At 42.0% G+C, this 27,939-nt stretch overlaps 1 protein-coding gene across 1 annotated transcript in view; it reads right to left on the bottom strand.

Moving 5' to 3' along the window:
• Positions 1–27,939, bottom strand: part of LOC138855511 (FACT complex subunit SPT16-like) — a 55,492-nt gene that overhangs the window by 4,085 nt on the left and 23,468 nt on the right. Inside the window, exons 4-7 of the mRNA XM_070105227.1 lie at positions 20,864–20,958; positions 12,884–13,070; positions 10,239–10,307; positions 3,888–3,992 (exon numbers count right to left, since the gene is read on the bottom strand). Of these exons, the coding sequence (XP_069961328.1) occupies positions 3,888–3,992; positions 10,239–10,307; positions 12,884–13,070; positions 20,864–20,958 (456 nt within the window). The remainder of the gene's footprint in view (positions 1–3,887; positions 3,993–10,238; positions 10,308–12,883; positions 13,071–20,863; positions 20,959–27,939) is intronic.

The raw sequence follows: 27,939 nt of genomic DNA, 5'->3' as shown, positions 1-27,939 counted from the left end.
ATATCCTCACTGCTCACAAACCATATCCTCACTGCTCACAAACCATGACATCCTCACTGCTCACAAACCATATCCTCACTGCTCACAAACCATGACATCCTCACTGCTCACAAACCATGACATCCTCACTGCTCACAAACCATATCCTCACTGCTCACAAACCATGACATCCTCACTGCTCACAAACCATGACATCCTCACTGCTCACAAACCATGACATCCTCACTGCTCACAAACCATGAAATCCTTACTGCTCACAAACCATGACATCCTCACTGCTCACAAACCATGACATCCTCACTGCTCACAAACCATGACATCCTCACTGTCACAAACCAAGACATCCTCACTGTCACAAACCATGAAATCCTCACTGCTCACAAACCATGACATCCTCACTGTTCTGCTCATAAACCATGACATCCTCACTGCTCACAAACCATGACATCCTCACTGCTCACAAACCATGACATCCTCACTGCTCACAAACCATGACATCCTCACTGCCCACAAACCATGACATCCTCACTACTCACAAACCATGACATCCTCACTGCTCACAAACCATGACATCCTCACTGCTCACAAACCATGACATCCTCACTGCTCACAAACCATGACATCCTCACTGCTCACAAACCATGACATTCTCACTGCCCACAAACCATGACATCCTCACTACTCACAAACCATGACATCCTCACTGCTCACAAACCATGACATCCTCACTGCTCACAAACCATGACATCCTCACTGCCCACAAACCATGACATCCTCACTACTCACAAACCATGACATCCTCACTGCTCACAAACCATGACATCCTCACTGCTCACAAACCATGACATCCTCACTGCTCACAAACCATGACATCCTCACTGCCCACAAACCATGACATCCTCACTACTCACAAACCATGACATCCTCACTGCTCACAAACCATGACATCCTCACTGCTCACAAACCATGACATCCTCACTGCTCACAAACCATGACATCCTCACTGCCCACAAACCATGACATCCTCACTACTCACAAACCATGACATCCTCACTGCTCACAAACCATGACATCCTCACTGCTCACAAACCATGACATCCTCACTGCTCACAAACCATGACATCCTCACTGCTCACAAACCATGACATCCTCACTGCCCACAAACCATGACATCCTCACTACTCACAAACCATGACATCCTCACTGCTCACAAACCATGACATCCTCACTGCTCACAAACCATGACATCCTCACTGCTCACAAACCATGACATCCTCACTGCAGACTTCAGAGTGCAGGCACTGCTCTTCCTACCTCCAGGACTTAAGTCCAGCTAACTGGATGCCCTGAATCCATGATACCTTACTCAAACTAGCAAAATGTCTATTAAAAACCCCATTTGCTTTCTAATGCACTTCCACAAGTCTGCAGGATGCTCAAGCTCCTAACACTCAAAGCCTCTTTTACCCCCTTCTTTCAACCTTCTATCTCATTTATCTGCATCCTCACAAACTACCCCAACAACCCTCTCAACTCTCTCACTTATATCCAAGGTAACAAACACCGTCTCTTAATTTTTTCAATACATGGGTCATTTCCCACCGAAGCAGGTTGACCTGAAAAAGAAGAAATACTTTCATCATTGTTCACTCCATCACTGTCTTGCTAGAGGTGCACCTACACTAGTTAAAAATTTTCAACATATCTCCACACATCCTTCAGAGTACAGGCACTGTACTTCCCACCACCACACATCCTTTAGAGTACAGGCACTGTACTTCCCACCACCACACATCCTTCAGAGTACAGGCACTGTACTTCCCACCACCACACATCCTTCAGAGTACAGGCACTGTACTTCCCACCACCACACATCCTTCAGAGTACAGGCACTGTACTTCCCACCACCACACATCCTTTAGAGTACAGGCACTGTACTTCCCACCACCACACATCCTTCAGAGTACAGGCACTGTACTTCCCACCACCACACATCCTTTAGAGTACAGGCACTGTACTTCCCACCACCACACATCCTTCAGAGTATAGGCACTGTACTTCCCACCACCACACATCCTTCAGAGTACAGGCACTGTACTTCCCACCACCACACATCCTTCAGAGTACAGGCACTGTACTTCCCACCACCACACATCCTTCAGAGTACAGGCACTGTACTTCTCACCACCACACATCCTTCAGAGTACAGGTGCTGTACTTCCCACCACCACACATCCTTCAGAGTACAGGTGCTGTACTTCCCACCACCACACATCCTTCAGAGTACAGGTGCTGTACTTCCCACCACCACACATCCTTCAGAGTACAGGTGCTGTACTTCCCACCACCACACATCCTTCAGAGTACAGGTGCTGTACTTCCCACCACCACACATCCTTCAGAGTACAGGCACTGTACTTCTCACCACCACACATCCTTCAGAGTACAGGCACTGTACTTCCCACCACCACACATCCTTCAGAGTACAGGCACTGTACTTCCCACCACCACACATCCTTCAGAGTACAGGCACTGTACTTCTCACCACCAGGACTCAAGTGCAGTTAACCAGTATCCCTGAATCCCTTACAAAATATTATACACCTCTCAGGTATTCCTAAAGCAGATACACCATCCACTTCTTCCTCTGCTACTACAACAATTATTAAATCATAATAATGCTTATTTAAAAACTAATAATAATAATAATAATCATTATTTCTACAAGTACATTTTTTTTTTTCAGCAAGTCGGCCGTCTCCCACCGAAGCAGGGTGACCCAAAAAGAAAGAAAATCCCCAAAAAGAAAATACTTATATCATCATTCAACACTTTCACCTCACTCACACATTATCACTGTTTTTGCAGAGGTGCTCAGAACACAACAGTTTAGAAGCATATACGTATCTCAGTAGTAGTAACCAGTTACCAGTAACCAGTACCAGTAGTTGACTCACTACCAACCGTCTCTGCCTGAGTCACTGTCTGAACTCATATTGTGCTGACCTAGCAGTATTCAAAGACCCCCTCACATATGGGTACTGTGGGAGGCCAGTCAGTTTACGAGAGTGAGCAAGAGAGATAGGTACGGCTGTAAGGGCGCTCCCCACATTATCTGTAATTATACGTACTACCAGCCTACGTGAGTATTACTATACCCAATCCACGTGTTCGAACTCCCACATGATACGTATAAAGATACACAACATATCCTTCCAAACTGCCAATATCCCAAACTCCTCCTTTAAAGTGCAGGCAACATTGTACTTCCCATTTCCAGGACTCAAGTCCGGCTATATAAAAATAACCGGTTTCCCTGAATCCCTTCACTAAATATACATGATATAACCTATATTTATCTCAGTACCAAAGACAGGCATTCCAAAAATACCATTACAGAGATACTGAAGAAGGAACACAAAGTTACAATACCGTGACTGAAACAGTCACGGAATTGTGACAGCCTGGTCACAGACTGGGCCATGAGGGCGTTGACCCCCAAAGCCCTCTCCAGGTATACACAAATAACCCGCACATAGCAGAGAGGACCTTATGACCACATTTCTGTCCGACCTGGACCAGTAACTAGCTACATGTACTTATTTACTGCTAATCAAATGTTTACCTATTTATTATTAATCAAAAGTTTACTGCACCTATTTCATGTTTGATAATGGAAAGTTTACTGTACCCATTTACTGTTACATAATGGAAAGTTTACTGTACCTATTTACTGTTAGACAATGGAAAGTTTGCTGCACCTATTTAATGTCAGATAATAGAAATTAGGCATAAAAAACAAAAATATAGCCAAATAAATAAAAGTTCCAATGTGCAGAAAATTAAGGTGAAATAATTGGACCCCAGTGTAAGGTTCATAGACTCACCCGAAGCTTGGAGTCCAGGATGGCTGTGCGCTTCCCCCGGCCTAAGAGCTGCGATGTGTTCTCTTTAGTTTCCTCTTCCTCGCCTTCACCATCTTCATCATCGTCCTAATAAATATAAATAAAAAATTTACTTTATACATTTTATAAATTCCGATTCTATTAACCCTTTCAGGGTCGATGTTGTACTAGTACGGCTTGCACGCCAGGGTTGGTGCTGTACTAGTACGCGTAAATTCTAGCACCTTCAAGTCTAGCGAGAGAAAGCTGGTAGGCCTACATATGAAAGAATGGGTCTATGTAGTCAGTGTGCACAGTATAAAAAAAATTCTGCAGTGTGAGACCTTTACCCACTTTGCCTGAGGTATCCCAGCAAGTGAGCACATCACCTATGTTAGCCCAGTGCTTAACAGAATATGGAATAGCATTTGAAGGTACAAATAAAAATGAGAACTATGGCTATAGTTTACTTAATAACATAAAAAGGCTAGAATACAACATATCCTGATGGAAACTGACATAAAATAACAATTGACCTATGAGATTTATCACCAGGGGGAAGGATAGATGTTATCAGTAACACAGACTAGTACTCACTCTTAATTCATTGACCAGCTGACCCGAGATTCCCAATGCGTGGTCCACTACACACGTGACTGTCCAGAGCTCTCGCTCCCCGGACCTGTCTCCAACAACCCCTTGCTCAGCTGTTCCCTGGCTTATATTCCTCTAAACACCCCCTTCCCCATAAGGCGTAGACCACGCGTTACGACCTGACACCGAGGTCTGATGCTGTCACGAACAAAAGACCTCAGCTGAAAAGGCGTGGTTGCCAGCCATTTGCCAAGCCAAGGTGTGACCATATAATTGGTTAAATTAGGTCTCCCTACAGAGACCTCACAAGCCCAGCTGAACTACATCACAGCAGCACATAGTGCATAATGAGAGAAAAAAAAAACTGACCGTGTTTTGGGTTTAAAAGGAGGAAGAAGGAAGAGGAGGAGGAGGAAGGAAGGAGGAAGGAGGAAGGAGGAGGAAGGAGGAAGAAGGAGGAAGGAGGAGGGAGGAAGGAGGAGGAGGGAGGAAGGAGGAGGAGGGAGGAAGGAGGGAGGAAGGAGGAGGAGGAAGGAGGAAGGGAGGAGGGAGGAGGAGGGAAGGAGGAAGGAGGAGGAAGGAGGGAGGAGGGAGGGAGGAAGGAGGAAGGAGGAAGGAGGAGGAAGGAGGAGGAGGAGGAGGTGGGAGGGAGGAGGAGGAAGGAGGAGGGAGGAGGAGGAAGGAGGAGGAAGGAGGAAGGAAGGGAAGGGAGGAGGAGGGAGGAGGAGGAAGGTGGAAGGTGGAAGGAGGAGGAAGAAGAAGAAGAATAAGAATAAGAAGAAGAAGAAGAATAATACCTAATACCTAATAATAATAATATGTAATAATATGTTCCCTTGAGGCATGATAAGAGCTGACCTTTGATGAGCGTAAAGGAGGGTGGAGGGAGGGGGGCAGCTGTCCATCTGTCAAGAGCCAGGAGGAGGAGGAGAAGGAGGAGGAGGAGGGAGGAGGGAGGAGGGAGGGAGGGGAGGGAGGGAGGGAGGAGGGAGGAGGAGGGGAGGGAGGAGGAGGAGGGAGGGAGGGAGGGAGGGGAGGAGGGAGGAGGAGGGAGGAGGGAGGGGAGGGAGGAGGGGAGGAGGAGGGGAGGAGGAGGGAGGAGGGAGGAGGGAGGAGGGAGGAGGGAGGAGGGAGGAGGGAGGAGGAGGAGGAGGAGGAGGAGGAGGAGGAGGAGGAGGAGGAGGAGGAGGAGGAGGAGGAGGAGGAGGAGGAGGAGGAGGAGGAGGAGGAGGAGGAGGAGGAGGAGGAGGAGGAGGAGGAGGAGGAGGAGGAGGAGGAGGAGGAGGAGGAGGAGGAGGAGGAGGAGGAGGAGGAGGAGGAGGAGGAGGAGGAGGAGGAGGAGGAGGAGGAGGAGGAGATGACGACGAACAAACATTTGTCTGTCTGTCTATTTGTCTGTCTGCCAAACTCCCTGTCTATCTGTCTAGCTCTGTCTCAGAGAGAGCCACAAGACTGTGTCATCATCAAGTTTACTCACATCTTCAAGCAGAGTATAGCACTTTGTCTGGATTTTTGGGGTTATCCTAGGTAATTTACACTACGTATAGTTGTATTTATGTGTACCTGTGAGACAGAGATAGACAGAGAGAGAGAAAGAGAGACAGATTGAAAGAGATAGAATGAGGGAGAAAGATAATTAGATAGAATGGAGGGGGAAGCAGCATCCGACCCCATTGTTTTGACAGGCGGTAGGGGAAGTGAGTAATGAGACAATATGTCACTTTGACAGCTGCCGACTCCTGACTCAAAACAATTATAAGCCACACACCCGCACACAAGACAAGCTTGCTGAAGGGTGATAATAGGAGTTTTATGAAAGTATCTAGTGACTATAAACCATACCCCCGGCCGGGATTGAACCCGCGGTCATAGAGTCTCAAAACTCCAGCCCGTCGCGCTAGCCACTAGACCAGCTAGCCACAATAAGATTCATCCAACTAGGTATATTTCTACACCATAGGAAAGTTAGCACAGGCACCTCTGTGACCACAAATGCAAGTTTTTACAGACGAATCTCCAGCTAGCGTGGCCGTGACGAACTTTAGCTCAAGTCCCTTCACTGCCGTCAACATGACTTAAGAAATCGTAATGACACGATTGCAAATAAACCATACCCCCGGCCGGGATTGAACCCGCGGTCATAGAGTCTCAAAACTCCAGCCCGTCGCGCTAGCCACTGCCGTCATGTTGACGGCAGTGAAGGGACTTGAGCTAGAGTTCGTCACGGCCACGCTAGCTGGAGATTCGTCTGTAAAAACTTGCATTTGTGGTCACAGAGGTGCCTGTGCTAACTTTCCTATGGTGTAGAAATATACCTAGTTGGATGAATCTTATTGTGGCTAGCTGGTCTAGTGGCTAGCGCGACGGGCTGGAGTTTTGAGACTCTATGACCGCGGGTTCAATCCCGGCCGGGGGTATGGTTTATTTGCAATCGTGTCATTACGATTTCTTAAGTCATCTAGTGACTATATATGTGTATATATATTATAGAAACCAGAAGCAAGAAGGGAAGGCAGGAATGAAGAAAGGACTAGATGAAAGGAAGGAAAAAAGTAATGAAGGACAGATGAAGGAATGTAGGAAGAGAGGTGGAATGCCCTCCAGGTAGCCTCCAGGTAGGAAAGGAATGAAGGAAATTAGGAAGGAAGGAATGACGACACATGACCATTTACCTGGGATAACCACATAACACAACTGCCTGCTAATACTTTGAAGTAAACTGCTCAGACGAGGTGTTTTGTCTTTGCACATAAAAAAAAAAATTCAACAAAAATGCACACACACTGATTTTATGTGTGAGAGTGTAAAACACCATTGTGTATGACACAATGTTTTATGTGTGAGAGTGTAAAACACCACTGTGTATGACACCATGTTTTATGTGTGAGTGTAAAACACCACTGTGTATGACACCATGTTTTATGTGTAAGAGTGTAAAACACCACTGTGTATGACACCATGTTTCACAGAGTTCCACAAGCTGCAGAACTTCTAGGAGTATGTTCAGTGACTGTATATTGGTATATATATTATAGAACAATAGTAATAAACAATTTTTTGTATTGTTTGTTTTTGTAAACAAGTTTTGTAAACAATATATTGATAATTATGTTTGTGTGCTTATTGTGTTGTATACAACGAGTGTATATATGTACATTGCACCTTACTTTGGTCTCACAGGCCACATAAGTTATGTGAAAAAATAAAATAGTGAAAAAAACAACAAACCTTCAAATACAAGTAAACTAAAGTTTACCGGGTGAGCGGCAGTCGCCGCTGTTGCCATACGCGGCTCATTTTCTGCAAACTTCATGCCTCTATATCTCGGTAAGTACTGATGGGAAAAATTTTTTTTTGGGACTAAAACAATCAGAAAATTAAACCAGAGACTTTGCAGTGTATTTTCGTATAGTATTTATGGTTGTCTTCTAGTTTTCTTGGTCTCATTTTATAGAATGGAAGACATATTACAGAAATTGAGATGATTTTGATTGGTTTCACAATGAAAAGTACCTTGAAATTGAGCTCAAAGTAGCAGAAATGTTTGATTTTTGCCAAATTTCAAAAGTAAACAAATCATGTCAGGCATTCAATACACGTCAACTGGTGAGTCTAATATTCTTTCACAAGTGCGCTGATATTATTTATACCATTTCTATGCTAATGCAGTAGTCTGCATAACAGTAAATCTTCTATTTTTTGTGAGAATAAAAATTCAAAGTGGAAAGCAAAAGAAATGTAAGAGAGGCCTGGGAACATGACTAATGAACAGAGAAAATGTTATTTTAGTGCCAGGAATGTCTGTCTTGTTTATTCTGGACCCTATTTGGAAATTGGCATCTTTTGAATTTTGTGTGAAATTGGCAAAACTGCCAATTACTGACCACTTTACTGGATAATTGAAATTGGTAAATGGGTAGTTTCTTGTACTTATTTGATAGAAAAAATGGAGGTCTAGCAAAATAGTTATGATTTTTGTCGACTGGTACATTGGAATTGGCCGAAAATAGGGCTCAAAGTGGGTGAAATTGCCGATGCACAAACATCGTCGAGACCGCTAACTTCGCGAGAACATAATTCCGTAAGTTTCCCATCAAATTTCATACTTTTGGTGTCATTATGATCGGAGATAGAATCTATCTCATTTCATAAGAAAAAATAATTTTCATTTTTTTTTCGAACAATTTTTGACCCTGAGAACAAGTCTAGGAGAGGGCCTCTCGACCCTGAAAGGTTAATATAAAGGCATTAAATAATTGATCCTTATAATATAGTACAAGAGTATAATATATTACGATTGTAATATATAGTACAATAATAAAATATATGGTATGATAGTAAGATATATTATGATAATAAGATACATTACAATAGTAAGATATATTACAATAGTAAGATACATTACAATAGTAAGATATATTACAATAGTAAGATATATTACAATAGTAAGATATATTACAATAGTAAGATATATTACAATAGTAAGATATATTACAATAGTAAGATATATTACAATAGTAAGATATATTACAATAGTAAGATATATTACAATAGTAAGATATATTACAATAGTAAGATATATTACAATAGTAAGATATATTACAATAGTAAGATATATTACAATAGTAAGATATATTACAATAGTAAGATATATTACAATAGTAAGATATATTACAATAGTAAGATATATTACAATAGTAAGATACATTACAATAGTAAGATACATTACAATAGTAAGATATATTACAATAGTAAGATATATTACAATAGTAAGATACAGTGGTACACATTCATACAGCTCCCAACTCGACCAATTATGTAAGTGTATTTTTGTAAGTGCTTTTGCTAAGTGTATTTTTGGTGGTCTGAAACGGACTAATCTAATTTACATTATTCCTTATGGGAAGAAATTCGTTCGGTAACGGCACTTGAACAGCTGTCTGGAACGAATTATGTACGAAACTTGGGGTACCCCTTTATGTTGCAATAGTAATATACATACAGTGCTTGTCACGGCATTATGCCGGGTGAGCGCCCCGACACAGTGCTGGGATGAAAATCAAAGGCCTACCATACAGGGTTTTTTTTTTCACCAGTGCATTCTGCTGGGTAACAGCCATTAGCATGATGTCACAACCTGCCGCCACACTTCACAATGACTTCTCATTGCTCACTTGGCTGCCGTGGTGAGAGGAAGTGCTGCACTTTTGTCTCTCATCTTTTGTCCAGTGTTCCCTTTGGTTTTGGGCTATACATGTTTGATTATGGGTAAAAGGAGGTCTTTAACACCTGAAACTATAGCTCAAATCATAGTGCTTCACAAACCTGGGCACCAGACAGCGTTTCAAGGCTGGTGGCAGTGTCGAATTACCGTCTGCCAAACATCGGCCTGGCTCCTCCAAGAAGACATCTGTTTGTACCTTCACTGTGTTAAAGAAGCAGTTACTCTCTGTGGTGTTAAGGGTCCCCTGTGGTGTTAAGGGGCTCCTGTGGTGTTGAGGGGCTCCTGTGGTGTTAAGGGGCACCTGTGGTGTTAAGGGCAGATGCGGTCCGCGTTTTGTGTTAAGGGCCCCTGTGGTGTTAAGGGTCCCAGTGGTGTCAAGGCTCCCCTGTGGTGTTTGGGGCCCCTGTGATGTTAATTAAGGGCCTCATCTGGTGTTAGGGTCCTTTGTGGTGTAAGGGTACCTGTGACTATCATACAACTACCACAGTCTTCACTCCTACCTTCAGGAAGACAACTATCACAGTCTTCACACTCACCTTCAGGAAGACACCAACATTCTTCAATTTCTTCTTGCTTGATGCTGTTAATATTGTGGCTGGCTGATCCTGTGAAAAAAAATGAAATAAAAGAATAATTTTTACAATATCATTTATCAAAGCCTTATTGATTTTCTCGCATGCAAGAACATTATGTGGTTACAACATACACATCACCTTGCAACAATTTTTTGCAATAACTCACTCAAGGGGCATTAGAAAATGCAATACAGCCTCTCCTCACTTAACGACGGGGTTCCATTCCTGACACCACATTGGTAAACGAATTCGTGGCTACATGAGGAGCATACTATAATGGTAGTGGGTTTGTGTCAACTATCTCTGATAATGTTTTAATGTCACCTTTACACTATTTATAACATTTCTGGTATATTTTTAACCCTTTGACTGTCGCGGCCGTATATATACGTCTTACGAGGTACCGTGTTTGACATATATATACTCATAAATTCTAGCGGCTTCCAATCAAGCAGGAGAAAGCTGGTAGGCCCACATGTGAGAGAATGGGTCTGTGTGGTCAGTGTGCACCATATAAAAAAAATCCTGGAGCACGCAGTGCATGAGAAAAAAAAAATTCCGATCATTTTTTTTAATTAAAATGCCGACTTTGTGGTCTATTTTCGTATAGTATTTATGGTTGTATTCTCATTTTCTTGGTCTCATTGGATAGAATGGAAAACATATTATAGAAGTAGAGGTGATTTTGATTGATTTTACTATAAAAAGAACCTGGAAATGGAGCTCAAAGTAGGGAAAATGTTTGATTTTTGCCAATGTTCAAAAGTAAACAAATGATGTCATTGTCCAATAAATGTCCAACTAGCCATTCTAATATGCAGTCATGAATGGGTTGATGTTATTTATACAATTATTACAGTATTGCAGTAGTCTGCATAATAGTAAGTCTTCTATTTTTTGTTTGAATAAAAATTCAAAATAGAAAGCAAGAGTAATATCAGAGGGGCCTGGAGACATGACTGATGATTAAATGTTTATACAGTAGTGTACTGTATACTGTAATAAACAGAATAGAGGAAATCAGCTCTAATATACATTATTTAGGTATCCATACTGGTCACAGAGCCGTTGTAAGTCCAAGGCGTTGGTAAACGAGTACGTCACTAAGTGAGGAGAGGCTGTACTTTTAATTAAGAACATAAAAACGTAAGAAAGGGGGAACACCACAGAATGCCTGTTGGGCCATACTTTCATTTCCACTTACAAGTCACACTGACACACGAAGGTGAGGGAGCCAGTATATATTGGAGAAAAGGATGGGCAAGACAGAGAGAGGAAGAAGATATACCTTTCATGAGTTTTGAGAGTCTTACTATCCTTGAAGCCTGACCATGGCTGAGGTTGGTCTGGTGCTAGCCTGGTCAATAAGGCTGTTGCTACTGGAAACTCATTGACCCACATATCCATCACAGCCTGGTTGATCTGGCACCTGAAGATACTTGTCCAGTTTTGAAGACTTCTACACTTGTTACAGCAGTGTGGGGCTATGAATGTTGATACAGTGTTCCCTTATTGTGCCCACTGCACCCCTGCTCCTTTACTGGGTTTATTTTGCAATTCCTCCCATATTTCTCACTCCAGTATGTTGTTATGGCAGTGTGCAGATTTGGGACCAGATGTAACCTAAATAACATAAACCTTAAGCCAGACCATTCATGATACAGGAATTCTGGAAGCGAGGTTTTTTGTCAGCACATTGGCTGTTTCCCACTAAGGCAGGGTGATCCGAAAAAGAAGAAACACTTTCATCATCACTCACTCCATCACTGTCTTGCCAGAGGTGTGTTGATACTACAATTTAAAAACTGCAACATATCTCCACCTGTCCTTCAGAGTACACTCACTGTACTTCCCACCTCCAGGACTCAAGTCAGGCACTAAACCCATATGGCTCATAGTGCCTGGAGAATGGGAGGTAATTTGGTTCAATCCATGGAAGGGGAGGACAACTCTAGTTCCTTGGATCAAGAACCCATCACCTCCCTGTAGTGTACAGAAATATACCTAGTTACATGAATCTTATTAGAGCCAAGTGGCCCAGTGGTTAACACACTGACCAAAATTTCCCTACAAGGGTAATGGTCTCTAATGCAAATTACCAACTACAAGATGAAATACAATGAGAAACAATTTATCTTATACAGGAGAGCTCTGCAGATACAGGAGGGCCTCACAGATACAGCAGGGCCCCACAGATATAGCAGGGCCCCACAGATACAGTAGGGGCCTGCATACACAGCACCTCTTTTCAGTGTTCCACATTTTAGTTGGGTTCAAACTGAGCCAATGAAAATGTGGACCACAAAAAGAGGTGTTGTATATTCAGTGGGACCATGCTGTATGTGTGAGGCCTGCTGTATATGAGGGGCCATGCCATAAATGCATGGGACCTGCTGTATATGTGGAACCCTGCTGTATATGTGGGGCCCTGCAGTATATGTGGGGCCCTGCAGTATATGTGGGGTCCTGTTGTATATATGGGGCCCTCCTGTACTGACTATAAGATGAAATACAAAGAAAGACACACGTTATCTTATATTACAAAGCAATGCAATTATCACAAAAGAAAAATCAAATTTGAAAAGTTCTCTATAGGCTCAACTCACCTCGTTGACCACCACTGTATCCCCAATAAAGAGAGCGTACTTCTTGCTGCCGGCATCACTGGCGGATTCATTGGTAATATCAGAGAAGCCCAGGTTGACATTAAAAACTTGTCCTTTCTTTGCAGTGGTTGTAGTCTTGGGGCCAATGAGAAGTGCGCTCTCACGGAACTCAATCCCCATGCCAAATCTAACAAGGGAAAAAATCAAGTATTAATTGTAAATTTAAAAGATTGCAAGTACAGGTGCTCCTAATTTTACCATGGTTCAACTTTATGATATTTCCACTTTACGATGGTGCGATCAAGAACAAATAGGCACAATACCATGACTGGAACAATGAACAAATAACCTGCACATAGGAGACAGGGGCTTATGATGACATGACTTTGTAAATGGTCCATGCTGGACCAAAACACCATCATACGCTCCTCTCTCTTATGTGCAGGTTATATGTGTCATGGTGTGGTTTTTTGTATTGTACAGTTACGGGATTACGGGAGTAAATTCTTGGGTAGTTCAGGGTGGGGGTGGTTTTGATAAAGACCTACCTTGTATGGGCCAGTAGGCCTTTTGCATTGTTCCTCCATTCCTATGTTCTCATGTAACCCCTTTGTAAGTCGAGGACCATCTTTAAATAATTTACAAAACCTACAAGTTGAAGAATGAGACAATTGTGCAACATCTGGGAATCTTTGTTGTAAAGATTCACAAATGTTGCACAAGTGTCTAACTCCTCATACAGCAGGTGCAATGTTGCTACCACTCAACCAGAGTTGTAAAATCACCGTGCTGCAAGTTCTATGGCTGTGTGGTTGCACAGTTGCTATGTCCATGAACCATGCTTCAAGTACCTGTTCATTCACCTTTTATTTTACATTGGTGCTCATTAAGGCACACAATGTTAAAAGGAAGACCAAGTAACAATGCAGACAGAATAATAGAATGATCATCAAACCTGTTACCAATGTCGCATGAATGATGTATGATATACATGTGGTCCTTGACTTAAGACGGGTTACGCTGCGATGAACACATCATAATTTGAAAATGTTATAAGCCGGATATGAAAATATGCTAAATAGGTAAATGAATAACTATTGCCTCTAAGTCAATAAACAAATAATTACTTTAACTAAATACCAGTATTGAAAAGTCAGTAAATGAATACAAGTTAAGGACTTGCTGCCTTCATGCTGGGTAATTTTCTTAAGTTTCATCTCCAAAGTAACTGTTGCCACACTATTGTAAAGTTGAGATATCCTAAGATGAACCATTGTAAAGTTGCAAAGCACATGTATATCCCACCACATGTATTATCCCACATGGTGTATACTGCATAAATATATACTGGAAGACCACAACATTGTGGGCAAATGTTTTTATTAGTGAGTGTGAGAAGGATACCACTTTCTATTATACTTAATGCACTTACTATATTCCAACTTTACAATGGTGTGGCAACAGTTACTTTGGAGATGAAACTTAAGAAAATTACCCAGCATAAAGGCAGCAAGTCCCTAACTTGTATTCATTTATTGACTTTTCAATACTGGTATTAGTGTAATTACTTGTTTATTAACATTTTCAGTGACAGTAGCTATTTATTTACTTATTCATTAAGCATTTTTTTTTATTAATACATCATTTGTTTCCCACCAAGGCAGGGTGACCCAAAAAATAAGAAACACTTTCATCATCATTCACTCCATCACTGTCTTACAGTTAAAAAACTACAACATTAACACCCCTCCTTCAGAGCGCAGACACTGTACTTCCCATCTCCAGGACTCAAGTCCAGCTTGCCAGTTTCCCTGAATCCCTTCATAAATGTTACCTTGCTCACACTCCAACAGCACATCAAGTCCTAATAACCATTTGTCTCCACTCACTCCTATCTAACATGTACAGGAGGCCCTCCACATTCGTGAGTTCCACTTTCACGAGCTTCGAACATTTGCGAATGTCCAGCCGCCCAGATTTCATGTATTTTCGTGTGTTTTATGTTATGTTTTGATGTGTTTTATGATTGTTTGCAGTTCAATAAGTTAAGGAAGCAGTATTATCAGGCTAAGTAAACACTATTACTCTATTTCCCTACAATATATCTGCACATGAAAACTTTACCAATGATGCTAGTTGAAATTAGTGTCAGATTAGTGATGGAACAGGATTAGTGATTGCTGCATCTATCAAATACTTATATAGACTGACAGCTCGATGATAATGATACAATTTGTGGGTTATGATTTTTTAAGATATGTCTGCCAGAGACTATCAATTCATGAAGTGATAAAGTCCCTGACATTTGAAACATCTAATTAGTAAACTCCACAAACCAATGAGCCATTATCATGATCATCTCTGGTACAGGAGGGCCCTGATTATACAGCAGGTTAAGTTCCAGGCTACTGCTGTAAAGTAGGGGCCCGCTTATACAGCAGGTGAGGTTCTGGGCTATACTGTAAAGTGAATCAGTCTTTTCTCACTTTCAAAACTCATATAAAATCTCATTAACATGTTTACACTATCATATATTAAGTGACCATTAGAACTAGACCTAAAAAATGCATATACAGGTCTCCCTCAACATTCGCGAGGGTTAGGGGATCAAGAGCCTCGCGAATGTTGAAAAACCGTGAATGTTTGGTGCCCCAATATATTGTAGGGAAATATAATACAATACTGCTTCCTTAACTTGTTGAGTCATGAACAATCATAAAATACATGAAAACATCGTAAATTGTACTAAATATATACATGTTATGCTTTACTAACATGTATGTTATTAAATACCACAGACTCCACCACTGCCTCCACCAATGCCTCCACCACTGCCTCCACCACTGCCTCCACCACTGCCTCCACCACTGCCTCCACCACTGCGAGTCCCTACTACCCTCCCTCCGACCCCCGCAACTGGCAGCCAGCCCTCCCACCACTCAGTGTGGTGAGTGTTTTGTTTGTTCATTATTTGCTATTAAACTACAGTATAAATAATGTAAACCCATTCATGACTGCATATTGGAATGGCTATTCGGACAGGTATTAGACGGTGACATCATGTGTTTACTCTTGAACACAGCAAAGAATCAAACATTTCTGCTTCTGCTAATAATAACAATAGTAATAATAATAATAATAACAATAATAATAATAAAAATAATAATAATATTAATAATAATAATAAATACGACATAATTGAAGAAGGAAGTTGTACAAAAATACGAGGGAGTGGTTGACTCATCGTCAGTGTGGCTTTGTTTATGCTGGAGTGAGCATTAGTCTCCGTGCTCTTCCAAACATTTCACAATAATTCAGCAGTTGAGGCAGTGGTATTTAATAATATATATGTTATAAATAATAATAGTACATATTATTAACAACATGTATTATTATTATTAATAACATGTATGTTATTAAATACCACTGCCTCAACAGCTGCCTCACCCACTGCCTCAATCACTGCCTCAACAGCTGCCTCACCCACTGCCTCAATCGCTGCCTCAACAGCTGCTTCACCCACTGCCTCAATCGCTGCCTCAACAGCTGCCTCACCCACTGCCTCAATCGCTGCCTCAACAGCTGCCTCAACCACTGCCTCAATTGCTGTCTCAACAGCTGCCTCACCCACTGCCTCAATTGCTGCCTCAACAGCTGCCTCACCCACTGCCTCAATCGCTGCCTCAACAGCTGCCTCAACCACTGCCTCAATTGCTGTCTCAACAACTGCCTCACCCACTGCCTCAATCGCTGTCTCAACAGCTGCCTCACCCACTGCCTCAATCACTGCCTCAACAGCTGCCTCACCCACTGCCTCAATCACTGCCTCAACAGCTGCCTCAACCACTGTCTCAATCACTGCCTCAACAGCTGCCTCACCCACTGCCTCAATCACTGCCTCAACAGCTGCCTCAACCACTGCCTCAATCGCCGCCTCAACAGCTGCCTCACCCACTGCCTCAATCGCTGCCTCAACAGCTGCCTCAACCACTGCCTCAATTGCTGCCTCAACAGCTGCCTCACCCACTGCCTCAATCGCTGCCTCACCCACTGCCTCAATCGCTGCCTCAACAGCTGCCTCACCCACTGCCTCAATTGCTGCCTCACCCACTGCCTCAATCGCTGCCTCAACAGCAGCCTCAACAGCTGCCTCAATCGCTGCCTCAATCGCTGCCTCAACAGCTGCCTCAACAGCTGCCTCAACAGCTGCCTCAATTGCTGCCTCAACAGCTGCCTCACCCACTGCCTCAACAGCTGCCTCACCCACTGCCTCAATTGCTGCCTCAACAGCTGCCTCACCCACTGCCTCAATCGCTGCCTCAACAGCTGCCTCAATCGCTGCCTCACCCACTGCCTCAATCGCTGCCTCAACAGCTGCCTCACCCACTGCCTCAATTGCTGCCTCAACAGCAGCCTCAACAGCTGCCTCACCCACTGCCTCAATCGCTGCCTCAACAGCAGCCTCAACAGCTGCCTCACCCACTGCCTCAATCGCTGCCTCAACAGCTGCCTCAACAGCAGCCTCAACAGCTGCCTCAACAGCTGCCTCAACAGCTGCCTCAATCGCTGCCTCAACAGCTGCCTCACCCACTGCCTCAATCGCTGCCTCAATCGCTGCCTCAACCACTGCCTCTACCACTCCAGTCGCACTCAATCTACAAGCACCAAACACAATGAATTATTGTGAAATGTTTGGAAGAGCACGGAGACTAATGCTCACTCCAGCATAAACAAAGCCACACTGACGATGTGTCAACCACTCCCTCGTATTTTTGTACAACTTCCTTCTTCAATTATATCGTATTTATTATTATTATTAATATTATTATTATTTTTATTATTATTATTTTTATTATTATTATTATTACTATTGTTATTATTAGCAGTAGCAGAAATGTTTGATTCTTTGCTGTGTTCAAGAGTAAACACATGATGTCACCGTCTAATACCTGGCCGAATAGCCATTCCAATATGCAGTCATGAATGGGTTTACATTATTTATACTGTAGTTTAATAGCAAATAATGAACAAACAAAACACTCACCACACTGAGTGGTGGGAGGGCTGGCTGCCAGTTGCGGGGGTCGGTGGGAGGGTAGTAGGGACTCGCAGGCAGCGGGAAACTTGAATATGATTTAGCGGCTGGGAATTTGGTGGCTGGGAATTTGGCGGTTGGGAATTCGCGAATGTGTGAAGCCTGCGAAAGCTGAAAACGTGAATGTTGAGGGAGACCTGTACATTACACACATTGCTTTTTTTTTTCAACACGTCGGTCGTCTCCTACCAAGACAGGGTGACCCAAAAAGAAAGAAAATTCCCAAAAGATTAAGATTAAGAGATTAAGATGTTTATTTTGACAAGTTACATGGTTGTACAGAGGAATATAATAATTGGGTGTACATGCCAAAAGCCTCTTTGTTTTCAGAGCATTTCGGGCAAGCTTTAAGATTAACTTAAGATTAAGAAGGCAATAATAAAAACTCTCATCATTATTCAACAATTACACCTCACTCATACATAATCACTGTCTTTGCAGAGGCGCTCAGATACGACAGTTCAGAAAAAACACACATTACTTACCCTAAAATATCTTCATCCTTAGTTTATTGTGAGTATGTTATAATTGAAAGAATTAGGAGTAAGACGGAGAATAGGATAGCAGATGAACAAGGAGGCTTTAGGAAAGGTAGGGGGTGTGTGGACCAGGTGTTTACAGTGAAACATATAAGTGAACAGTATTTAGATAAGGCTAAAGAGGTCTTTGTGGCATTTATGGATTTGGAAAAGGCATATGACAGGGTGGATAGGGGGGCAATGTGGCAGATGTTGCAAGTGTATGGTGTAGGAGGTAGGTTACTGAAAGCAGTGAAGAGTTTTTACGAGGATAGTGAGGAAAGAGGGAAATTTTTTCCCAGTAAAAGTAGGCCTTAGACAAGGATGTGTGATGTCACCGTGGTTGTTTAATATATTTATACATGGGGTTGTAAGAGAAGTAAATGCGAGGGTCTTGGCAAGAGGCGTGGAGTTAAAAGATAAAGAATCACACACAAAGTGGGAGTTGTCACAGCTGCTCTTTGCTGATGACACTGTGCTCTTGGGAGATTCTGAAGAGAAGTTGCAGAGATTGGTGGATGAATTTGGTAGGGTGTGCAAAAGAAGAAAATTAAAGGTGAATACAGGAAAGAGTAAGGTTATGAGGATAACAAAAAGATTAGGTGATGAAAGATTGAATATCAGATTGGAGGGAGAGAGTATGGAGGAGGTGAACGTATTCAGATATTTGGGAGTGGACGTGTCAGCGGATGGGTCTATGAAAGATGAGGTGAATCATAGAATTGATGAGGGAAAAAGAGTGAGTGGTGCACTTAGGAGTCTGTGGAGACAAAGAACTTTGTCCTTGGAGGCAAAGAGGGGAATGTATGAGAGTATAGTTTTACCAACGCTCTTATATGGGTGTGAAGCATGGGTGATGAATGTTGCAGCGAGGAGAAGGCTGGAGGCAGTGGAGATGTCATGTCTGAGGGCAATGTGTGGTGTGAATATAATGCAGAGAATTCGTAGTTTGGAAGTTAGGAGGAGGTGCGGGATTACCAAAACTGTTGTCCAGAGGGCTGAGGAAGGGTTGTTGAGGTGGTTCGGACATGTAGAGAGAATGGAGCGAAACAGAATGACTTCAAGAGTGTATCAGTCTGTAGTGGAAGGAAGGCGGGGTAGGGGTCGGCCTAGGAAGGGTTGGAGGGAGGGGGTAAAGGAGGTTTTGTGTGCGAGGGGCTTGGACTTCCAGCAGGCATGCGTGAGCGTGTTTGATAGGAGTGAATGGAGACAAATGGTTTTTAATACTTGACGTGCTGTTGGAGTGTGAGCAAAGTAACATTTATGAAGGGATTCAGGGAAACCGGCAGGCCGGACTTGAGTCCTGGAGATGGGAAGTACAGTGCCTGCACTCTGAAGGAGGGGTGTTAATGTTGCAGTTTAAAAACTGTAGTGTAAAGCACCCTTCTGGCAAGACAGTGATGGAGTGAATGATGGTGAAAGTTTTTCTTTTTCGGGCCACCCTGCCTTGGTGGGAATCGGCCGGTGTGATAATAAAAATAAAAAAAATAATGTTTATTAGTGATTACATTTATTGTAGCAAGTCTGATTATATGAAGAACGGCTATAATTATAAACTGCCGTATTAGTGAAGCATTTCACTATATTTCAGAGATAACCCTCCCAGTACTCACAGTAATCCAACAGTAATCCAACAGTAATCTAATAGTAATTCAACAGTAATCCAACAGTAATCCACAGCAATCCAACAGTAATCCACAGCAATCCAACAGTAATCCACAGCAATCCAACAGTAATCCAACCTTTGTTCCCTCTGCTCTGCTCACAGATACAAGATTCATAATCTTGTTCTTCAATAAGTTGAGAAAGTTTATTATACAAAATACACGTACTTGTAAAAATGATTATTTTTTTTAGTATTATTAGTACAGCAAACTGTATACCCTAGGAAGCTGGCTATAAGCATGTAAAATATACTTCAAATGGATCACAAATAACAGAAAAGTGCACATTCTTTACACTGCATGTTATACGGTACTGTATAGTATTGTATTAGTGCATGCACTTCTGTCTTTTCACATACAGGTGGTCCGCAACTTACAATGGGGTTACATTCCGACGCACTCGGTGTAAGTTGAAAATATCCTAAGTTGAATATGAATACGTTTTTTTTTTTTTCAACAAGTCGGCCGTCTCCCACCGAGGCAAGGTGACTCAAAAAGAAAGAAAATCCCCAAAAAGAAAATACTGTTGTATTCTGAGCACCTCTGCAAAATAAAATGAATACGTATATGACAAATAAATAAGTAAACAAATAACTACTGTCACTGAATAGGTAAATAAACAAATAATTATACTCTCCATGGGGCACAAACTCTCCACAATATTTTAAAATAGGCACTTAAAAACAACTATGATTATACTTACCCTACTGCTTTTGTGAGTTTATCGGTGAGGCTGGGATTCTTGTTTTTGAGAAGTTTGTATACTTCCTCGTATATGTCGCAGAGTTTGATGCCAGCCTGGAATATATTTGTAATTACTGTGTGAAGAAATCATGGAATGGGTAGGGTTTAAACTTATGGAAAGTGAGGGCTAAAACTCACCTGCCAGTGCGTTGCATGGTTGGTTTGCAGTCGTGTTATTACGATTTCCTAAGTCGTGCTGTGTGAAGCACTAGACCCATGTGAGTCATTCACTTCAAGGAGTGTGCAGGCTTAATTTGTTATATGATAATATAAGCAGGCCCTGCTTGTACAGCAGGTTAGGTTCTAGGCTACTACTGTAAAGGAGGGCCCTGCTTGTACAGCAGGTTAGGTTCTAGGCTACTGCTGTAAAGGAGGGCCCTGCTTGTACAGCAGGTTAGGTTCTAGGCTACTACTGTAAAGGAGGGCCCTGCTTGTACAGCAGGTTAGGTTCTAGGCTACTGCTGTAAAGGAGGGCCCTGCTTGTACAGCAGGTTAGGTTCTAGGCTACTGCTGTAAAGGAAGGCCCTGCTTATACAGCAGGTTAGGTTCCAGGCTACTGCTGTAAAGGAGGGCCCTGCTTATACAGCAGGTTAGGTTCCAGGCTACTGCTGTAGAGGAGGGCCCTGCTTATACAGCAGGTTAGGTTCCAGGCTACTGCTGTAGAGGAGGGCCCTGCTTATACAGCAGGTTAGGTTCCAGGCTACTGCTGTAGAGGAGGGCCCCACTTATACAGCAGGTTAGGTTCCAGGCTACTGCTGTAAAGTGAAACATACCCTTTTCTTACTTTCAAATGCATATAAAAATCTGATAACATATTTACACTATCATATATTAATTGAGCAACAGAGCTAGGCCTAAAAATGCATCTACAGTACACACATTACTTACCATAATTTTTTTTTGTCCTTAGCTTAAAGCGAATGGTGAATACATTTATTGATAAATTAGACACATGCAATGCTTGGATATCTTTACCAAGAAAACGTTTCACCATACAGTGGCTTAATCAGTCCTATACAAAGAAGAATGGTGAAGCTCAGAAGGAGTTTGAGGTAATCAGTCCCTCAGCCTGGAGTTGATGTAATCAGTCCATCAATCTTGAAAAGAATACAGCATATGCAAAAAGAAGTGGCTTATATACTGTAGACAGGTGAGGAGAAGCAGTCGTAGGTGGTATCACAGTGGGCAAATCCACATGTGGAAGTAGGTCTTGCCTATAGGTTAGGCAAGTGAAGAATTCCCTGTATCAAGATCCCAAGAAGTTGCTGTGTCTGACAGCAACCACTGATGAACTGATTACATCGACTCCAGGCTGAGGGACTGATTACCTCAAACACTCAATCTCTACCATTCTTCTTTGTATAAAACTGATGAAGCCACCGTGTGGCAAAACATTTCCTCAATAAAGATACCCAAATATTGAATATGTCTAATTTATCAGCTTGTTGGTCCTCTGAACCATTCATCTACATTCAATATATTTATTGTAGGAAGCCTGAATAAATAATGGATATAATTGAAAGCTACTGCATTAGTGAAGCGCTGTAAAGTGGGACCTGTCTATATTAAATGGTATACAAAACTAACAAGTACTTGAATAAGACGCATGTAGCACTCAGTTATTTATTGTGGAGATAATCAAACTTTCGTTTTTCTTTTTAGCTCACCCTGCCTCAGTGGGATCCAGCTGGTGTGATGAAAAAAATATATATAATCAACCAGTGGCATCAATAATCCAATACAGAGACTACTACTGGAGCCATGACAAAGTAGTTTGAAGTGATCAGTTCCTCAGTCTGAATGAATCTGCTATAGACAGTAGAAGATGTGTAGTAGTAGTCTGAAGCAGTCAGTCCCTACGATGAATCTGAGAATATATTACACAAATAACCTGCATATATGAGAAAGACTTATGGTAATGTTTTAGTCCAACTTGGACCAGAGGAATCATTAAGACTGAGGGACTGATCACCTCAAACTACTACTACATGTCATGAGTATTATTCAGTTTTAGACTGATAAAGCTGCTGGTTGGCAAAACATTTTCACAATAGGTAAAGTGTTGTACATGTTTCTTATTCATCTAGTAACTCACTTAACAGGTGTTATCTACCAGCCTACTAACTACAGGAGGGCCCTGTGTAATACAGGAGGGCCCCACATAATACAGGAAGGCCCAAGTAATACAGGAGAGCCCTGTGTAATACAGGAGGGCCCCACATAATACAGGAAGGCCCAAGTAATACAGGAGGGCCCTGTGTAATACAGGAGGGCCCCACATAATACAGGAAGGCCCAAGTAATACAGGAGGGCCCTGTGTAATACAGGAGGGCCCCACATAATACAGGAAGGCCCAAGTAATACAGGAGAGCCCTGTGTAATACACGGGGCTCTCCTGTATTATGCAGGGCCCTCCTGTATTACTTGGGCCTTCCTGTATTATGTGGGGCCCTCCTGTATTACACAGGGCCCTCCTGTAGTTAGTAGGCTGGTAGATAACACCTGTTAAGTGAGTTACTAGATGAATAAGAAACATGTACAACACTTTACCTATTGTGAAAATGTTTTGCCAACCAGCAGCTTTATCAGTCTAAAACTGAGAATAATACTCATGACATGTAGTAGTAGTTTGAGGTGATCAGTCCCTCAGTCTTAATGATTCCTCTGGTCCAAGTTGGACTAAAACATTACCATAAGTCTTTCTCATATATGCAGGTTATTTGTGTAATATATCCTCAGATTACAAGAGGGCCCCACATAATACAGGGAGCCCCATGTAATAAAGGAGGGCCCTGGATAATACAGGAGGGGGCCCCATGTATTACAAGAGGGCCCCATGTATTACAAGAGGGCCCCGTGTATTACAAGAGGGCCCCGTGTATTACAAGAGGGTCCCGTGTATTACAAGAGGGCCCCGTGTATTACAAGAGGGCCCCGTGTATTACAAGAGGGCCCCATGTATTACAAGAAGGCCCCATGTATTACAAGAGGGCCCCGTGTATTACAAGAGGGCCCCGTGTATTACAAGAGGGCCCCGTGTATTACAAAAGGGCCCCGTGCATTACAAGAAGGCCCCATGTATTACAAGAGGGCCCCATGTATTACAAGAGGGACCCGTGAATTACAAGAGGGCCCCATGTATTACAAGAGGGACCCGTGAATTACAAGAGGGACCCGTGAATTACAAGAGGGCCCCATGTATTACAAGAGGGCCCCATGTATTACAATAGTCTTGTATATTCGTCACCCTCTTTTCAGTGTTCCACATTTTCATTAGCTTTCAACTGAATCATTGTTCATTATGTTCGGTGCTTTTCCTGCTTTTCCTCACAATAACTGTGTAAGAGGGAAGGACAACCAGCACCATATTCTAAGCATTTTATGTACCTTTTTTATCCATTTTTATGCCTAGCTGCTATGAGCACTTAATATATGATAGTGTAAACATGTTGTCAGGTGTTTTACACATATTCCATAATGAAAAAATGCTTTTCCCACCCATTGGTGATTTTCTCTTACTATATACGGGGTTGTGAACCTAAGAGGTGTACAAATGGGGCCCTCCTGCAGTCTAAATTAGTTTCACTATGGTAAAAATAATTTTTAATATTTCACATATCAAAATCCCAGATTAAAGAGATCTGGGATTCTGACTGTAAAATATTTATCTTTAGTCAAAATTACTAAAGTTAAAAAGAGAAATTTCGTTTTTCTTTTCGGGCACCCTGCTTCAGTGGGATATGGCTGGAGTTTTGAATGATGATTTTAATTTTAGGGGTAAGCTGAAAATAGTCCAATAAGTGTCCACAGCTACTATCATCCAGATTAGATTTTGCCACCGACGTGGCTAGTTTATTGTGCACCTCATATCCATTCTGTGGATGGTAGCGCAAGAGCATATGGATACACAAAAGGCCCAGGAACTAGGCCCCAAAGGGTTAACAGGAATACATATGGATTTATGTCTTCATATCTATAGTTCACTTATCTGTTACAAGCAAATTTAGGAAATTTGCTTAGTATATCTGGTATCTTATTTTCATTAATAAGATATCTTGACATGTCACATAGGTTATTATACTGTCTGTCTCTGTATTCCTCAATAAGTGGACAATTAAGCACATAGTGTTCAAGACAGTGACCATATGTCTGATCACATAATTTACATTTAGTTTGATCATCATCTGTGTGTCTCCCAAACTGCCAGAAGTACTTGTAACCAAGCCTAAGCCAGGCCACTACATCATCAGTCAGTACTTGTAACCAAGCCTAAGCCAGGCCACTACATCATCAGTCAGTACTTGTAACCAAGCCTAAGCCTGGCCACTACATCATCAGTCAGTACTTGTAACCAAGCCTAAGCCTGGCCACTACATCATCAGTCAGTACTTGTAACCAAGCCTAAGCCAGGCCACTACATCATCAGTCAGTACTTGTAACCAAGCCTAAGCCTGGCCACTACATCATCAGTCAGTACTTGTAACCAAGCCTAAGCCTGGCCACTACAACATCTGTCAGTACTTGTAACCAAGCCTAAGCCAGGCCACTACAACATCAGTCAGTCTATTCACATTGCACGTTGCTCCATAAACATACTTATCTACGTTCATGTTATCATAGTGGGTTATAGATCTACTCAGGCTTCTAACTGCATTCGTATAACAATCATTTTCATTATTTACTTCTCTCCTAATATTATTCCTAATGCTAGACACAGTTATACCAAAGTTATATTCTACATTCTCCTTCTGGGTACTCTTCTTGGCTAACATATCAACTTTATCATGAAAGAGTAATCCAATGTGTGATGGGATCCATAGCAATTGTACATTAATTCCTTTGTCCCTAATTTTTGAGTATCTATACCTGGCTTCTCCAATGAGCATGTTGTTGGAGTCATTATATGAGTCAAGAGCCTTCAATGATGACATAGAATCAGTAATGATGATAGAGTCAAGCTCAGTGTCATAGGTTAGCTTTAGCGCCATTAGGATTGCAAACAATTCAGTTTGCAGTGTAGACGCCCAGTTGTTAATTCTTATGCCTAACTCAACAAATTTATTATCGTTCTTAACTAGGGAGGTGGCAACAAGAGCAGATGCAGCCCTGCCAGAAGACTCCTGCTGGAGGTGGCAACAAGAGCAGATGCAGCCCTGCCAGAAGACTCCTGCTGGAGGTGGCAACAAGAGCAGATGCAGCCCTGCCAGAAGACTCCTGCTGGAGGTGGCAACAAGAGCAGATGCAGCCCTGCCAGAAGACTCCTGTTTAGATACATCAGTGTATATAACTTGTGATAACTTATTACTACCAGTTAGGAGAGAAACTTTTTCTTGAGCAGTTGCTCTAACAAGAGATTTAAGGAAGGGATTACTAGCAATGAGCTTCTTAGGAGGGACTTGCAGGTATGTGATATTAAATGAATATATCTTCCACGGAGGGGTGAAATGCTCTTGTTGCCTACAGTGATACAGTTCATGCAGGTTATAAAACTTGATGTAATTGCACGTTTTCACAATTCATTTAGATCTGTGTGTATTTACCTCTAGACACTTGGTAAGATTCATTGTGACAGTGTCTGGTTCGTTTCTCAACATTCTAATACCAGGTACAGTGTTAATCTCAATAATCCTATCACTGATACTAGAAATACCAAGCTCCTTCCTCATGTTAAGAACTTTTGTAGATCTGGGACAGCCAAGAATAATCCTGAGAGCTTCATTTTGCATTAACTCCAAGGGTCGGAGAGAACTTTCTCTAGCTAATATCAACATGGGAGCAGCATAATCAATTAAGGACCTAACATAGGCTATGTACATCATTCTCACGATTCTCACATTAGCACCATAGTTGGGATTGTAGCCAGCAACAGCTTTGAGAGCATTTAGCCTAGCTTTGCATTTCTTGTTTAGTTGTGGTACAGTGGATTTGTTAAAGGGTACATCTACACCAAGATATCTGTAAGTTTTAACGTAGCTAATGATTTCACCCTGCAAACAGATGGGTGGGGGATGTCGTTAGCTTGTTAATATCTTTGTTTTAGAGGAAGATATTATGAGGCCTAGTCGATTACAAATTGCTTGAACTTCATTAAGAATGGTATTCATCTTCTTATGCCCTGTTGTATGGATCATGATATCATCAGCATAGCTTATAGCTATATGTTTAGGTGAGGCAGGTAGAGCATTTAGGAGAGCATTAATCAGAATATTAAATAGCATGGGACTAAGAACTCCTCCCTGCGGTGTACCTAAAGACATTTCTTTAGAATCACTTCTGAAGCCTTGGTAAAGGACAGAGGATACTCTATTTGACAGGTATCCTATTATCCAGCAGAGTAAGCTACCACCAATATTCATTTTGGCTAGTTCATGTAGTATAACGGTTCTGTTCGCAATATCAAATGCAGATTTTAGATCAAGAAAAGTGGTAAAACTAGTAGAGGTGTGTGCAGTGAGAAAGGTGGAAATACAGTTCTGCACACTTTTACCTTTCATGAACCCATAGAGGTAGGGGGAAAGTTGGTGTCTGATTCTGTAGTACAGTCTGTTAAGTATCATTCTTTCAAAAGTTTTACAAAGACAACTAGTTAAGGAGATCGGCCTAAATGTATCAGGCTGTTGGGGCTTAGGGATAGGCACAATGAGACTATTGGTCCAGGAAGTAGGAAGAACGCCCTCAATGTAACTTGAGATTATACAGTGCCAACAAAGGATTATCAGGCACGTGCCTTAGAGTTCTGAGAATATCATAGGTTATACCATCCTCTCCAGGAGCAGTTGATCGACCTTTAGTTAATGCATTATCTAATTCATACTCGGTAAAGAGGCAATCACTCTCATCAATATTTTGGCTCATAAAATTAATCAGTTTCAACATTTCTTCAGAAGTACTCTCTAAATTTTTTCTAATATGAGATGGAAGGTTTTCATGCCTGGATGTTTTGGACCAGTCATTTATGAGGTCATTTGCTTTTTCAAGAGGAAAGGGATGAGCAACATTGCCAGTCTTTTTCCTGGTTATTTTATTTATACCTTT

Source organism: Cherax quadricarinatus, chromosome 97 (assembly GCF_038502225.1).
Source record: "Cherax quadricarinatus isolate ZL_2023a chromosome 97, ASM3850222v1, whole genome shotgun sequence".
NCBI lineage: Eukaryota > Metazoa > Arthropoda > Malacostraca > Decapoda > Parastacidae > Cherax > Cherax quadricarinatus.
Note: the sequence above shows the minus strand (reverse complement) of the source record. Positions and strands in the feature narration are given on the sequence as shown.